The sequence below is a fragment of the Balearica regulorum genome, chromosome Z (assembly GCF_011004875.1).
Source record: "Balearica regulorum gibbericeps isolate bBalReg1 chromosome Z, bBalReg1.pri, whole genome shotgun sequence".
Classification (NCBI taxonomy): domain Eukaryota; kingdom Metazoa; phylum Chordata; class Aves; order Gruiformes; family Gruidae; genus Balearica; species Balearica regulorum.
The window spans coordinates 35,569,840-35,587,419 of NC_046220.1; the positions used below are offsets into that span (position 1 = coordinate 35,569,840).

Sequence of the window (17,580 nt, forward strand, 5' to 3'; positions counted from 1 at the left end):
GAATGTTCTAGGTGACAAAGTGTACTTTTAAAGTGGGAAAATGCAGATTGTACCAGCTTAACCACTGGAATTATCCTTCTATATCTTTTTAATAAGAAGGCAGAAGCTGGTTCCAAAGAATAATTTACCTCTATTGCAAAATGAAGCCTGTCAAAATCACCTGCTTTCCTTCTTTGGTATCTGAACCTCTCCCCTGAACACACTGGTGTGATATGATTATTCTGGTTCCCTTGAACCTCGCTGTTTCTTAGGGGAACCGGTGAAAAATACTTTTTTGCCTTGTTATCTTCCACAAACACAGATGTTGCCTGGAACTTGGAGTAAATGAAGGGCCCGCCCTTGAACTCACAGGCCGCAGTAGCATTAGTGTGTGTTGGCCTTAGCAGTGCTGGGCTCAAAGTCTGAGTAGGTGTTATGGGATGTAAATAATATGGGCTGATTCTCTGTGACAGTTTCCTAGGGGAAAGGGTTTCAGCATTTCCTATGAGATGTATGGTAATTTCTCTTTTTCTGACATGGTGCAATGCTTTTATGTTAAACACAACTACTGATTTGTCCCTGAGTAGGTAAACTGAGGCTTAGCTGTGTACAACTTGCCACCCAAAGAGTTTTGTATGTATCATCACAAATTCTAGACACAGAGATATACTTGATGTCATTGCAAATCAGCTTTTTATCTTTTTGGTTTTAAGATCCAAACATATTCTCACTAAACCATAGTTAGATGCCTGTGTTTCTTTCAAAGGAATGTTGTTCTGCTCTTCCTAAGAAAAACTAATTCCTAATAGCAAAACTTATTTGAAATCTGATAATCGCCTGTGTATGTCAAATCTCATCAGTGTTTTTGACAAATGAAAAAATTAGCATAGTAATTCAAATAATAGCCACATTTCTCCTTGATTCTGTTACAACTCTATTTGTATATCAGCATCTATACTTTGATTTCCAAGTGTAGCCTTGTAGTAGTTTCACAGGAAAGCATTGCAAAAAATGTATGAAATCACTGGGGTTTTTTATTGGCTGTGATTCCATTTGAAAAGAACATCATACCATTTATCCACATCATGCAGGAAAAAGTAGCAGTCAAATAACAAATGAAATTCACATTCACAAAATTTTTACTTCCAATAATTTTCTAGCTGCTTGGAGAGTACCGCATGCATCTGAAAGAAAGCCGAGGAGCACTTCTACTAGAAAATGCATGGCTATGTTGAATTTTGCTCTCTGTGTGTGTGTGAGAGAGAGAGAGAGAGAAAACAAGCCATTTTGTAATGACAGTATTGAAACATTTTACTAACTCAGCACATGAAGAAATAGTTATCTTGATAACATATATTCAGAACAGATACAGACAACTTTCAGATACATAAGACATTAAACTGAGGTCACAACAGCTAATTTCTAACAATGCTTATTCTAGCACAGTAAGCTCGCCAAAAAGATGTATTCAGCAGCATTGGTATGGTCTTTCTTGAAGAGAGAGGGATTGGGAGGGATCTAAGACCTAAGCCAATGTATGGTACTAGAAACATAGTCAGAGGAACTCCAAAGTGATTTAGCATATGATCTTATATTTTGTTTTATTTATTTATTTTAAACACAGGAGTAGCATTCATAATTAATATTACAGTCTGATTTCATATGGCTTTCTCTAAAGATAAATGTGAGTTCATAAGGTAAAGCATTTACCCTCCAAATGTGGAGGCCCTTTAACTTTTTTTTTTTAACTAACCAGTAAGGTCTAGGAGCTGTGTAGGGAAACGGCTGCAGTATCTAGCCACCAACCTTTCTGTGTAAATAAAAACTACTTAAAAAAAGAAAAGACCTCATTTACCTGAGATTGAACAGACCAGTGATGCAAATAAAACCATGGCATGGAAAGACAAAGAGATATTCAGAATCCAAACAATAAACCATGCTTCTCTTTGGTCTTGTTTAAGTGCTTCAACACCTGCTTGAGCGCTGAGGGGGAAAGTGTCTGAGAAAATGCTTCTCACATCCACGCATGAGCCAAAGGTGTCTGTGTCCCATGTTGCCAGTTCAGAGTGGGAAGGGAAACGGATGGGCAGAAGGGAGGGGAGAGTGCCTGCTCTCGAGTCTTCAGCATGGCTTAGGCACTTCAGGGACAGTGGAATGACTTGAGAAGAGGTCCAGCACTCATGCAAGGTGCCAAAAGTTATGTGAGGCAAAACCAAGCAAAACCTGTCCAGCACCTGTGGTAGATCTTCTGTCATGTTTCTTTATTGAAAGAAAAGGAAAATTAAAATGAGAACTACCAGCTCACATCTGGCTGAACTCTCTGCTGTCCAGGGAGGAAGGGCTGCTGCGGGTGTGGAGAGCTGAGGTACAGAAGTGATGACATGGCTGGCCTGGGAAGCCCCCACAGCAAAAAAGACTCAGCAAACATTATTTAATAAACCACCTTCCCTTTTCCTCCTGCTCTGTGAGCCTGGCATGAGGCCTAACAACTCAGCACAGAGTCCTTATGGCCCTCTTCAGGGTTTGGATCCAGATGTTCACACAGCTCAGGAGCTCAGCTCACAAAAGCAGTATGTTTAATGCTAGACCTCAGGGATAGCACTACGCGCTTACAAAATCAGAGCACAAGGCACAGAAGATCCTGACTTAGACCAGTCTTTCAATGGCACAGATGCTGAGGCACAGCTAGAAAAAATAATACCAAATACTCTTCCCTTCTCTCTCTTATCCCTTTTTTCTCCCTTTTCGTCATCTTTCACACATGCGCACACACATGCACATCAAGCCACCAGGGAGACTGTGAAAACAAACAAGGAAGTAATGGCAGTACCATTCTACAAGGATGACACTAGGCAGAAAATTCTGATTTTATGTTAGGAACAGTATTTGGCTGGATGAGGAAGTGAGTCCATGATGGGGGCTAGGGAAAAGTCAATAAGCAAGTGGTAGAGGAAGGCCAAAGCCAAGTGGTAGGAGCTCATCTTCTTTCTTTGTTTGCAGAGTTCTACAGCACAAGGCTGAGTGAAAATATGAATGGATGTGTTCCTTTTAGCAGGGGCACATTTCTGGTGGTTCTATTTATGTATTAGAGGACGCAAGTCACAAAGACTAGTCAGAGTATTTGAAAAGTATTGATGTCGGTGTGTCAGTGGGATCTGGGCTAGATTTCACTATCAATGAGTGGCTGAAGCAAAGAGCCAGTCTCTGCCTTTTAGCTTTCGGGGGTGTTGGATTTAGTTCCCTCTGTGGCAGAGCATCAAAACCAGCTGCTGCCTTTGTGACAGAAGGAGAGTTTTCACTTCTTTGAGGTTTACTTAATAGACTCAAATTACTAGTCGCTGAATTTGCATGGGGTAAGACACTCTCCCTAGAAAATGTTAAATTGCTCAACACTGCTATGTTATACCCAAGCATTGATTCAGAGATAAAGAGTGGGTCATTAAAGTCTTAGGGGGGAGACACTCATCTTCCTTCAAATGAAAGTTAGGGCAAAAAACCACTGACTATCCAGAAGAGTAAAACCTGCCTTTTCTTTCCTCTGGAAGCCATGGCAGCTTGTATTTGAATGAATATGTCTTGTTTGGAAATCCAGCCTAAGTGGCATCTTTATCAGTTGGTTCTGACTTGTAGATCAGTCAGACTTCCTCAGTCTCCACCTTGGATTTGGTAGAAACTTATGGTTGAAGTTATTCATGAAGAAACAAGGGCTAGCGTACCTGAATAAGAATTGGGTGAGCAGGGGCAAAATAAATATACTTGTTCTCTTTCATAATATTTTCCCCCTATTATGAGAGATGCTGATAAAAGGCACAGAGTTCACAAGTTCACTGCCTTAACCATGGTGCACATTTCTTCTGCTTACCTGAAAAGATGATAAATATCTTTTAAAATTTCCTATTCAGGAAAGTACTGAAATATGTGCCTAAACTCAGTCCCACTAAACAAGTGTGTCAAAGAAGTTCCATTGAAGTAAAATGCTTAATTTAGGAACATAATGAAGTGGCTCAGATTGCTTTCCCTTTTGTTGTTAGTAGAAAGTGCATATTTGCTTCCAAATCTTTTCCATGTACTTAGGAAACTTTTGTTCCCATGACAGGTACAAGCACGTTCTGCCAGGCAAACCCTGATTCTCTTACAGGATTGTGAGACTGAAATGGCATGATGCTCTCACAGCAGCAACTACAGAGACCTAGCCAAATGCAAAAAATCCAGAATCAGCTCTTCAGATGTCTGTATTCAAAATGTCTATGTATATGAGTCTGTGTATGTACTAGCAAGTAGAATTTTGGCTTATCTTATGCAGTTACTGAATACCTACAATGCTGTATTGAGAAGTCCTCTGTGTCTGTGTCTGGAAAAGGCAACAAAGATAATGGTGGGAGAGATTTCCTCCCACCCTACTAGCATCAAGGGATGCCACACACTGTTACAGTATTAGTTAGCTCCTGCATAGCACTGGAGAAGCATCCTCACTTTATGCCTTTATAGTAGGTAGAGACCAAAACATGTATTTTACAGCTGGAGAAGCTGGGTGGGGCAGAAATATAAGTGACCTCCCCAAGGCAACACAGTAATATAGCATGTTACATAGCAGGCATACTTGGGATTTCTGGATCACCAGGGCAATGGCTAACACTCAGGCCACCACACCCTTGCACACACTGCAGGAAGGGGTGGGCAGGACACAGTTGCAACGATATACTGGAAAAAAGATGTCCATCCTGCAAGCACTGTTGGGAATAGGACAACTGAATATGGCACTGGGCAGAAAGAGGAAGGTTAGTTAATCAGAGCAGCCTATGTACTTGGTCATTGGCTTCAAAGGGGTTGGGGAGGTCCTCTACCAGAGTACCATGCACTCTCTTGTGGTTTCAGCTGTCTGTATGGCAAATGTCTTACCAAATCTGCTCTTTCAAGTTAAGTGTATGGCTAATTCCCAAAGTAACATGACTCTTGCTTAGATTCTGAGGCATTTAAATTCTACCAGCATCTGAGGGCAGATGACTCACTTCTTCCACACTTCTGAGTGATGTCAGCTGTGTAAGTCATGCAGGATTTACCTTCCAAATGATCTCTTATTTATGACAGTGATGGAATTAAAACAGAAAAGCTCTGCTTCCATGGGACAACTGAGATATCCCTTCCAAGGGCAGATGTGTTTAACAACAAATGGCTAGTGTGAGCCAATCAACAACAATATTAATAATAATGACTAATAATTCTTATCAATGATAATAAAAAGAGAATTAAAGAAAATTAAAGAGGCCACTGTTCACACTTAGTGAACACTCCTTCCTGCTTTGGGTGGAAATGCATGTGAGATTGTTCCTTTTCTATGCGTACTGTACAGTTGCCTTATTTAACATACATAATACTATGGCTTATAATAAAAATTGTGTAGTCTGCAGCTTTTTAATCTTTATATCCATTCAGAGGCATCTACTGGAAGTGACTATGTACAAAACAGGAATGGGTAAGTCTTGGGGTGGCGGGAAGGGAAAGAGGCAGTCAGAAAGGAATGGGAAGCGAAGGGACTCCTAGTGAGCAACAGAGGGCAGAGGTGGGAAGGGGTGCGTGATGGATGGCAAGATTGAAAATCCCCATTGGGCAAAAGAGAAATCCTTTGCAGTACTGTTTATGCCCAGCTAACAGTCTGCAGCTATTACTTCTTGAACATGTCCTGCAGGGGCCCTGGTAAGTATTTGATGACTGTGTCTAGAATGCTCTCTTCTTCTTCCTCCTCTTCATCCCCACAGCCAGGAGGGATCGCCTTCTTTGGGCGTGTCAGACTCCCTTCAGCATTAGCTTCCAGTGCAGCCTGGGCCTCTGCTTCCCTTTCTTCCTTCTTCTTTATCCCATACTGCAGGAGAGAGATAATACATTGTCAGCCACCCACTGAACAAGATGAGTGATGAGGCCAGCCATTACACATTTTGACTCATTTTCTGTAATATGAACATCACTGTTAATATTCTGCTTTTGCTTTTTGACACTCAAATTACCAATTCTAACAATTCCCCCCTAAGTACAGTGGATGGACTGGTCTCACAAGACAAGATGGTTAGATGCTCAGATCACCCAGAAACAAGCATGGGAGAGAATATGGGACTATACAGCTGTGGGCCTAGCAAAGACAACACAAATGCTGTGTTAGTAAAGTTTTGGGGTGGTATTCTACTGGTGTTGGTCCTCCTCTTTTCTGTTAACATATCTGATGCTCAAGTCCGTCATCCACAATGATTTTGAAATTCCATCTGCACCATTTTATAGTAAAGGTTTATGGATGTGTCAAAACTTCAGGAAAAAAATAATTATCAACAAAAGAAAGCAACCAGGACAGGACAGACAGGCAGACTGCAGTGAAAATGACACAGTTTTAGATATTCTCATGCGGGAGATATCCTACACAACCTCATCCCTGTTCTCTTGGTATAAATGGGACAGAAAGACCTCTTAGTGAAAATAAATCTTCATGAGAAACTCTGTCTGCACACTGAACTCTGCACTTCTAGGGGTAAAGGTAACTCATACAGTCTGAAGAGAAACATCCTTAAGCCTGCACATAGAATAGGTACCCGAAATTTGCTACTCCCATTGAGAATTAAAGGCACACCACTAAGACTTTACATAAATAACCACAGTCTCATTTTATGATTTTATATTCAAAATGCTAGATTTAATAGAGGAGTAAAGATACACCTGAGTGAATCAGACTAAGGAGAGAAGTGTTGTAGTATCTCAGCTCCCACAGTGACTAGGACTTTCTTTCTAACTGCTAGTTTGAACGCATGTTCAAGGAAAATAATTTCTGCACCACCAACCCTCATCATTCCTTGGCCTTCATGCATTTCAGTAATTCTCAGGTTTTGCTGCTATTTCCATACATGTTTGCACAGAAGTTTTGGAGGTTGTGATGATACATGATGAAAAAAAAAAAAAAACAACAAACCCCTCGAACTGTCACATGCAAACCTACAGCAACAAGGGTACCTGCAAACTACCCTCTTTCTTACTTCTAATCATTTCATTTCAGCTACATTAGGGGGGCATTTGACCTTTGTGAGGAAGAGCAAAGGCATTCAGATTTGCTGTAGCAGCTATTAGCTTCAAAATTATTTCTCTGTAAACCCATTCCTTTACTTATGCCTAAATTTTAATTAAAGTACCAAATGGAATTAAGATTGTTCTCCGTACATCAGGACCATAAAGTAACTAATCTAAACCCGTGCAAAAGCCAGCAAAACATTTTGCATAAATAAGCTTGAAAAGAACTTTGAGAAGAAAATTAGATATGATTTAAAAAACATGGAAGAATTATGTTAATAAAAAGTATTCAGTATTTTCTAGTATCAATAGTATGTTACTGCTGAATAGACATGAAATAGATGCTCTTTTCATGATTTTATCTTCTCATTTTTTCCATTAAGAATAGACCAAATTGTTTACCAGTAAAGCAAAAAATGCATTGCTGCTGTCATAACTTGCTGTTTTCAAAGGGCTCTTGAATTTGACAGAAACTCCTAAGCATTTCTGAGCAAAAGCAGTATTTCTGCTCCCTTTCTCCATCATCATTAAGATTTAGGATGACAGCTTGCAAGGTTGAAAACAGCAACTTCAAAACCCCCTAGTTCTCTAAATCAATTCTTCTGAGCCAAAATGTTCATTAAGGACATTTGTCTTAGGACTTTCATACCTAGTGGATGCCAGTCACACCAGATTTCATGGGGCAGGTGTTCAAGACAAATGATGTCTCCATTCACATCTGAGGCAAAGGAAGCATTTGATCAACTGGTAGTTACAGAGCTGAACACCACAAAGAAGATCCAACATAGGATCAGCAACCACTGCAGGGGGAATGACAGACACTGCGCGGGTGTGGGCAGTTTGTATGGCTGGTTGATATTTACTCTCCCTCTCAAGTCACAGGTAGGTATCTCTAGGTGATTCCCAGTGTAATTTATCTACCTGCTTTATCTTCCTTTGCCAGCTAGAGGAGAAGTAGTGGAGACAACACAAATCATAGTAACTGGTCCCCTGCGTGTTTTCAAATTCTCCATCTCAAAGCAAGTATCAACTCGTGGTGGGTTGATCCTCTAGCTCATGAACTGGTTGAACAAACATCCAGGCCACAGGAAACTGTGAAATAAAAACAACCACTCAAGTGCTACCACGTTCTAGGACAGAGGGAAGCTCAAAGATTATATGAAAGAATTAGCACTGTACTTGTCAGCCTGTGCTGGCATGTTTCCTTAGGAAGCCTGTACTGACTGCCCTCAGAGAATTGCACAGCACTAGACAGATCTTAGCTCATACAAGATATGGCCAGTCTTATAGAGCATCTGCAGAATGGGGCAATACATGGACTGAAAAGAGATTTTTCACTCTAAAAGGGCATTAAGGAAAACCAGATTCTGTTGTTCCAGCTTACTGTCATAAATACCAAGTACAGAAATTCATTTTTCATGGTTCCTACCCTTAGTGATGCTACAACATGTAGAAACAAGACATTTTCCCCTAATACATATGTAGCACTCAAATACAAATTTATTTTTGGACAAAAGTATTCTTCCCTTGGAGGAAGATGACATTGCATCTAAAGCAATTTTCCTAAGAAAGGATCAGTTTTATCTCTTAAGTGTTACCACTTAAACTTGATGACATTTTGTAATGCTTTACATTAATCAAAATGTAATACTGTGATGATTCATAGGTGAATAAAATGACATATTCCAGGTTTGAAATTGTTTCAGAGGAAATCAGATTATAGAATGGAAAATCTTAATATGAGAAAAAATTTAAAAAAGCATCTTAGTGTCTTCACATGAAATCTTTTAGGTGAAGTCAATAAACACTTTTGAAAACTATAGCTAAAAATAATGAATATTTTGGTGCTCTGGTTTTCCTGAGGGTGGGAAATACTGCATTATCTCAAAAAAATTTGAAGGATTAGGACAATTATGGGGGTTTTTTAAAGGTTCAGTCCCACAAAATTTAATATCAGAGGCTGTATTTGTATCATTATCTGCTTGGCCTTCACTTATGCAACCATATAGTTAATAATGTAGAATTATGGATCTATCCATCAAGATAGTGAAACATTTTCAGTATGTGAACCACCTTGCTGCTGCTAAAGTCATTACTATCTTGCCATATGAGGATTGTTTTCACTGGGTCATATGCTGGTAAAAAACTGGTGGGATGGAGTTCTCAGTCATCAGGTGGAAAGAGCAGGGAAAAAATAGCATGGCCCTTGGTTTATCCCACACTCACTGACTGCATGTCAGGAAAAGACCAGACTAATGATGCTAACATCAACCTCCTCCACATCTCTTTCCTTTCCCTATTCCTTCTGCTTTCCTTAGGAGGCCAAAGTAAGTGTATAAACCAGACACATGCTGGAAATTCGATCTAACTTTAATGGTAGTAAGAGTGTCAAGGAATAGGGGGACTATTGAGCTAAGGTGGGTCTACAGCTAAAATGTCAACCCACCACAAATAGAGTTACCATTTCTTATGGCAAGCTAACCACTGCTTACTAAAAATGAACATATCTTTCTACCAAATATCTAGGCCATGATGAATAAAGCAGTAATATCACAGTTAAGACACTTGCAGAAGTAACTGCTTATCTCTGGGTCAGCTGTGGAACTGAGTCTCCAGGAAGACAGCTGCAATCAAGGTGCAAGTGAGTGGTTATCTTTGGATCAGATTTGGAACTGACTCCTTAGGAACAACAAGTGATTTATCTGGAGAAGCTAAGGAAATGCAGAAGGGTTTTTCTGGAGGATACAAAGACAACTCAAAGACCGCATAGTGGGACAACCTGAAGATTATCAGTGCAGAGGATCCTGGAATCTGAGAATAAACTGCTGCAAAGCCCAACGTGAGCCGGCAATGTGCACTTGCAGCTCAGAAACCCAACTGGATCCTGGGCTGCATCAAAAACAGCAGGACCAGCAGGTCGAGGGAGGTGATTCCACAAGAACTATACTCTGCTCTCATGAGACCCCACCTGGAGTCCTGCATCCAGCTCTGGGGTCCCCAGTACAAGAAAGGCATGGAGCTGTTGGAACAAGTCCAGAGGAGGGCCACAAAGCTGGCTGGAGGGCTGGAGCACCTCTCCTATGAGGACAGGCTGAGAGAGTTGGGGTTGTTCAGCCTGGAGAAGAGAAAGCGCTGGGAAGACCTTATGGCAGCCTTCCAGTACCTGAAGGGGCCTACAGGAAAGCTGGAGAGGGACTGTTTATCAGGGAGTGTAGTGATAGGACAAGGGGTAATGGGTTTAAACTAAAAGAGGGTAGATTTAGATTAGATATAAGGAGAAAATTCTTCACTGTGAGGGTGGTGAGACATTGAAACGGGTTGCCCAGAGAAGTTGTGGATACTCCCTCCCTGGAAGTGATCAAGGCCAGGTTGGATGGGGCTTTGGGCAACGTGGTCTAGTGGAGGGTGTCCCTGCCCATGGCAGGGGGGTTGGAACTAGATGATCTTTAAGGTCCTTTCCAACCCAAAACATTCCATGATTCTATGATTAACATCTTTGCCATTGACATACCAGGCAGGATGCCCCTGGGACTCCTATACTCAAAAGACCAGCAAAGTGGTCTTGCTGACCTTATCCTGTTGGGTAAACTGTAACAATCATTTACCATGATTGTGTGCTGCTAAGATTATTATAGCGACTCGCTAAGATTATTATAGCGACTCGCTAAGATTATTATAGTTACTCACATAATTGTATCTGCTACTGCCATCTATCATATTTTACAGTCTCTATAAACTATTAAATATCACTAGGTATATACTTCGTATAGTCACAGATTCTTTCATCACTGGGTATTTTCACTGCACACTTCTCTTCCATCTTAAGAGTTGGATAGGCAGGGAATGAGAACTGGTGCTCGTGGTACTACACACCTGCCCTGCAGCCCAGACTTGCAGCATCATTTGCTGGGAAAGTAAAAAAGATAAAGGCATGTTTCAGTCGCTGGAGCAAAGAAAGGCACCGTGTTCCCTGGGCTAGCTTGACTTCCTCACAAGTTTGACTTACACAAGGTTCAGCTGACTCAAGGTGTGCATGTGAAGCCTACTGCAGGCAGTGGGATGCAAGTAAATGCTGTAATGTCTTGCTAAGACAAACCCATGTAGGTCTGGATAGCAGGAATTTTGTAATGGAACAGCATGTCCTAGACGGACATGTCTGGCCAGCACTTTTTGTGGTTGGTAGCAGCTGTCAACCAAATCTCCTCCACTGTGGCTGCATCTGGGTGATTGACATCACGATGTATGCATACAAGTACCCTGCAACACAGCTGTGCACCACCCATGGTGCTAGGAATTGTTCATGGCTGGTTGTTTTCACTGTGGACAACTGGTAACACTCCTCTTCTTTCACTCAGGAAACATCACTTCCTTACAAGGTGCTCTGAGAGCCTGAAATTGGTCTTCAGTCTGCATTCCAACAAATAATACTGCATGTCAGCTAATACTGAGTTTTAGTTTCTGGGAAAAAGTTGGCATATGAATGATACTGGTTACATTTCTCTTGAGGGAATTTTTCTCCTCAGTGGTTTTGTGTAGCTGCAGGTGGTACTGAATATATGTCTGAACAGATGTGACAGATACAGCCATCTCTGGAATTACTATTTTATTTACTAGCTGAGCTTTTAAAAGCTACCAAGAGATTTCAATGCCTGTTCCTTATCTTGGTTCATATACAAATTAGGGGAGACCTTGTCTCTTCTTAAACAGCCCTGTCTATTAAATTTCATTCACATTCCAACCCACAACACAATAAAAAAAGAACAAAATTATCAGCCGAACTTGAAAGTGTAAGATTAGAGGAGACACCGAGAGGACAACTTGCCCACCCTTCCACTTCGAGGTTAACTTGACCTGAACCGATGTTTTTCTTAGAGACCTCAGCTGGTGAAGAACTCTCACCTGCTCTGGAACTTAACTACCCTTCACAATTAAAATATTTCTCCCCATGTTTAACCTGATTCTTTCTGAAATGCCTTTTTAAAAGAAAAAAAATCTGGAAAACTGAAAAGACACAGCTATTATACAAAGATTTATCTTTCATCCATCCTTTTAGGCTTCATTTATTATGTGCGCTAAATTATTTTTTTCTCTTCATTACCAAAGAGAACACCAGCCCAATTAAGATCTTCCCATTATTACCGCATGCAACCCTCTGCCAGGACTACATGTAGGACTGAAACAAATTCAGAGCAATAGGTAGGGTTTAGCACTGACCTTTAGCTCCACCACTGTGAGAGTCTGGGGTACAGAAAAAAAACCTCCATGTGTATTTCATGTATAAAAGCCTGAAGTTTTTCTGCATGATTTCTTTGGTCTCTCTGTGAGTGACCAGGCTGCTAAGTATACCTTTGGCTTTAATCTTCAGGTGAAGATGAGGTAGTTTTCAGTCAGAGGCTCAGGAAAGCATCTGCCATTGTGATGGACTGTGGTCTGGTTTTGTCTTTTTACTGATGCTGCAGTATTGCTTACAGATCTAACCATGGTGAGAGCACTGCTGTGTGTTTACGTGGCAATGGAAACGGCATTTTTTTCTTCCCCGGTGCCTATTCCCTCCAAGCACCTGAGTTGGGGATGTTGCAGAATGAGAGAAGGGTTTTCCTACAGCAGATGACAGTACTGAAAGCCAGACCCTGAGTACTCTGTTCTCAGCACACAGAGCCTGCTTTGATGCGGATCTGGCCCGGCAACATGCACTGGCTCTTCTTTCACCTCAAATTAGAGATCTCTTGATTTCATTAGCGTGTGAACTTTGGCTCTTGTTTGTTTGTTTTTGTTAGCCTATTTGTCTTTCTTTTCAGTTCATTTATCCCTGGCTTGATGTACAAGGAGGTGCTATGGAGAGGGGGAGAGGATTAGTCCGCACGAAACTTCTGGGGAAGCCTTTTAACACATTTGAAAGAAGGACACTATATCTTTGCCCCTCAGTTCATCCATTTAAGTCTAAGCTCTGCCACGCACTGTTAGAATTACCCACGCTGCCTCAGGCAGCTCAGCCATGCTGACCCTGGATAGTCTCTGTGCTTTGTAAGGAGTAACAAAGAAAGAATCACAGTGGGCCGCACGGGGAACTGCGCAGCTCCCAGCTGTGGTAGAGAATGAAAGGTATGAGACAGAGCGTTGGGTGTCTCAGTCTCTGCCACTCCCTGGGGGAGTGCGTCTGCATGTCTGAGTGTTCTTGTCACCACGTGCTGCTGCATAGCTCTGCTGACCAGTACCCTGTCACTGTGTGACAGTGGAAGAGAGCTAATTAATAATGGAAAAGAACAAGGCAAAGTCTGGAAACTGCGGTCCTAAATTACATTGTTCAGTTGCATGTGAGCCAAACAGGAGCACAAGTCAGGAGAGAGGTGGCAGACAGAGAGAATGGAAAGCAATAAAACTTTGGGAAGGGGGCATTTAAGATGCAAAGTCTATGGATATGTGAACAGTTTTCGCTTTGTGTCTCATCTCTCCTGGAACAGACTATCCCAAGCCATCTCCTCGGGCGCCATCAGGGTTCTTCAGCCAGCTTTCCTGCAGAGATTATTTGTAGACATGGCTTCTGTCCTTTGAGTCCTTTACCCCATCCAAGGCTCCATCTCCCCGCAGATTCCCTGTGGCTACATATGCCTTGCTCCTCTCTGCTAGCACAGGCTTTCAGCTCTGTCAAAATCTCATTCATCACCTATCTTGGTTCAGGTCTTCCAGTATGTGTTTCAGTCTTACCCCCTGTTTCTCTCAGGGGACTGCCAAAGCAGGTACATAGAAGCCTGCAGTTTTCAGCTTGCACCACGTGCACAGATCAGATGCAGATGTGGATTTCAAAGGTCTCATCTGATCTTTATCTGCTTCCTATCAGCATCTTCTTCTGGTGACAATGGCGGAATCTGACAGTCACTTCCTTCTCCCCCACGGCTACATCGCTGCCTGAGAACCATACACCTGTTTTATATTCTGATTAGTTGCAAGATTGCAACACATTCCTATGGGAACACCCATTGCCCCCCACATCTAAGAACAGTGCTGCCCAAATCAACAGATTTGAAAGCTGCGTTTCTGCTGCCCCACAATGGAGACAGTGGAAGATAAAGCACTGCTCTCCTGAGCAGATCCGATCTGTACTCAACAAGCCCTGCTACTTTAGCTTGATTGGAAGCAACATTGCATCTGTCCAATGCTTGCTATTTGTGTAACTGTAAGTGAAAAACAGAACTGCATCTGGTTCCTGTTTGCAGAGGACACTGAATTTACTGTAAATTCACATCAAGGGGAATCTTTCTAGTGGTCTCAATGGAGGTGGGACCAGACATAAATGGTTAAAAGAGAGACATGGGAAACATATTTTGCTTGATCCAGTATGGATGCTGACTATGCTGAAGCAAAGTAGCTCAACTGCCTGGACTGTGCTAGGTTGTCACAGTCAAAATGCTTCTTTTCCATTACTACGTTCAGGTGGTGTGAACTACAATTTGTGAACAAATTTACTCCTCTTTGGGAAGCAAGACTCTATGAGAAAGAACAGACATGTGTATCACATATTGTGAATTTTTCAGAATACTCAGCAAAAACCATGTTTTGTTTTTCTCTGTGTTTGCAAATAAGTTTATTTGCTTCCTCTTGTGTATGCAGCATCCATATTAAAGCAATGCCTTACTGCATAACGGTCAGCCTCAATGAAAGGGAATGAGGTTGAGAAAGTTTCAGGAGTGGAGGTAATTAAATTACTGCTGAATAGCTAAGATTTCCATCTTGTAATCAGAGAAGAAATCTCCAGAGTAAGCAGAGAATATCTGACTCATGAAAAAAGAGTACAGGATCAGAGGCTTCAAAATATTGATTTTAGGTACCTGGAGGGTTGACTGAAATCACCACACTGACTCACAACCACAGGGCCCAAGATAAGTACTGTACATATTGTACTCCTAAGCCTATTAGGTCCTTTGGAAAATCTCTCCCCCAGAACCTAACTTGCGGCTTCAATTAGGAAAATCTGGGTCAATTCCATTCTTCAAAGCAGCTGAGACAGGATAAGAAGAAAGAAAAGTTACATATTCCACACTAACAATTACAGTTTAATTGCTTATAGGTTACAGTAAAAATTTAGTTTTGCTCCATGATCACCAGGATGGGGTCAAGCTGCAGAAGGTTCCCATGAGAACAGAGGCATTTTCCAGTGAGGCAGAGCAGGTGTGCTCCTAGCCAAAGTGAGATGTGATTTCTTGTGTTGCCAATGTCTACATTTAGGTTTTTACTTTAAAAACTTATCAGAAGTCAGTGGCAGGGACCCTGGAAACGCACAAAAGGAGCCGCTTGTGTAAGTTTAGACGAATTTAAGTTATGATTATGTATCTGACAGCATAAATAATTCCATAGGATATATCTGTGTTTATGTGTGCACTTTGCAAGATCAGAACATGGAGTATAAGCTGCTCCACCTCCTTCCTGCCTCCTGCAATATTTTTCTTTGCCAAATTAAAGCCTTCCTTTTAGTACAAAACTGGTAAAATGAATTCCTCAGAATGCTGCAGTATTTTAGATTAGACAGAGCTATTTATTTTCCATACCCTCTGTTTACCATATGTGAAAAGATCTTTTTTTCTTCCTTTTTTTAAAAAAAATAAATTTACATTATTTCATCTTATTTTGAAAGCTCTAATTCAGTCAGTGTAGGTCTGGGCTTGTGTTTCTACAAGAACCTAATACAAGTGCTCCAGTGGATGGGAGTGGTTCACTGCAGGATCAGGAGTTAGCTTTGTCTTACAGTGAAAAGCACGATGAAGATGCAGGTAACTGCCAAAAGAAATATTGTTTGTCCTCTCCAGGGGGATAAGGAAGTCATTGACTGCTCATGAGGCTTAGAAATTACTATCATCCTGCACTGCTAGGTTTGTGCTTGCTGGGGTTCATAATTTCATCGCCCTGTTGATCACAAGCTCTTCCGCAGACTGGAGCTTGAAGGCAGCTGAAATTCAGAGACCGAACCCTAAATGGCTGATTCATTTCAAGTTCATCTCTCAGCAGATAAACTATGTGAACTCTCTGTATCTAATGTCTTTGCAAATCTCTGGGAGACCACTAAAACTAGATTTTTTAAAAAACAAAACCAACAGTTTCTGAGTGCCAGTTTTGTTTCTAGCATGTTGCATTCTTTTCTCTGTGCACGTCAGCCCTTGCTATTATGAACTTCAGGTTGTCCTTGGCATTTTGTAGTACACTAAAAACTGCTCTTGAATATCTAGGAGTGTGTTACCAGCAAAGAAAAGTGGCAGGTAACAGATCTCTCATCATGGCAGATCAAGAAGGAACTTAAAAAGCATTCTGGAAGTGATATTATTGTACATAATTGAAAGTATGCTCCAGCTAAATTTATGTTCCCTACTGTAGTTCAGCACTGTGAGGGACAGTTGCATTCAACTGTACTCTTCTATTAGCAGATTTGAGGGAAATGAAAAAGATGAAATTCCATCTAAACAAAGACAATGGATCATAAACATAGCTTAATTGTTACACAAGCAAAAAAAGATTAAAAAAAAAAAAATCCAACATATTAGAAGAGAGCCAACTAACAGCCACAGATATAAAAGGAGAACTCATATCACCACTCCAGAGAATTCTGGGGACTAACATAGAAGGAAAATAGTCTCCTAGACTGACATTTAGGTATGCATCTGCAGTTTTTTCCCAGCTTTCTGTGTGACCTGTATGGGAGAGAATTCATTTCTCCTTGGTGGACAGAGAACTTAACTTTGCCCTTCCAAAGGGGCTGCAGTGAAAGAGTCTGCTTTGAAACACAGTCATTGCTTATAATGATGGTACACTGAAATATAAGAAGTTGCTTCCATGCCATTCCCCTAAGGTTATTCTGTCCTCAGTAACTCCCCTGGATTCACAGGATGAGTTTGACAGGACATTTAACTCCCTCAAACTTTTCACTAAGAATTTTTTTTCCTTCAGTAACCTACACCAATGTCTTCAATGCTGACTTTGCTGACACTACAAGACAATGTAATTCTGCAATAGTAAGAGCTCAGGAAAGATTAGTTAGGTGATTATCTTTAGTCCTTGCTGTGACATTATGTAATTTTTGTCATCAACTCCTTAGGGACTTTTATGTGTGGAATAAATCCTACTGTACCCCATTGTGGCTAGGATCTAATTAGCACACCCACCCTGACTGTACATCTGTGGAGACCAAGACATTGCCATGAGCTCAGAGCCAAGGCTCAGTAAAATCAAAGGTAGTTAATCAATTAGTTTCAAACCTTTGACATACACTTTCCTCTGAAGTACAAAAAGTACTTCTCAATCCCATTAGCCGGCAACAGGGAGGAGAACTCTGACATCAAAATGCTTTAAAAATGGGAATAACACTTTTGACACCCAAAAAGAGCAAGTAAGAAAGTATGGGTGTTTAATTACATGCTTTAGCCTTTCACAGGACATGAAAAAATGAAGGGCAAGTAACTTACCTTTCTCTAGCCCATTTTGATTGGGCACACCAGCCTCTCCCTTTTGTAATTCAAGTAGTTTTCTTGCTCCTTAAGAGGCTGGGGAAGTCATTTTTGTAGTGAATGAAAG

At 41.1% G+C, this 17,580-nt stretch overlaps 1 protein-coding gene across 1 annotated transcript in view; it reads right to left on the bottom strand.

Moving 5' to 3' along the window:
• Positions 1-992: 992 nt before the first annotated feature.
• CPLX1 (complexin 1) overlaps positions 993-17,580 on the bottom strand; it is a 120,025-nt gene continuing 103,437 nt past the window's right edge. Inside the window, exon 4 of the mRNA XM_075740199.1 lies at positions 993-5,839. Coding sequence (XP_075596314.1) covers positions 5,642-5,839 — 198 coding nt within the window. The 3' untranslated portion in view covers positions 993-5,641. The remainder of the gene's footprint in view (positions 5,840-17,580) is intronic.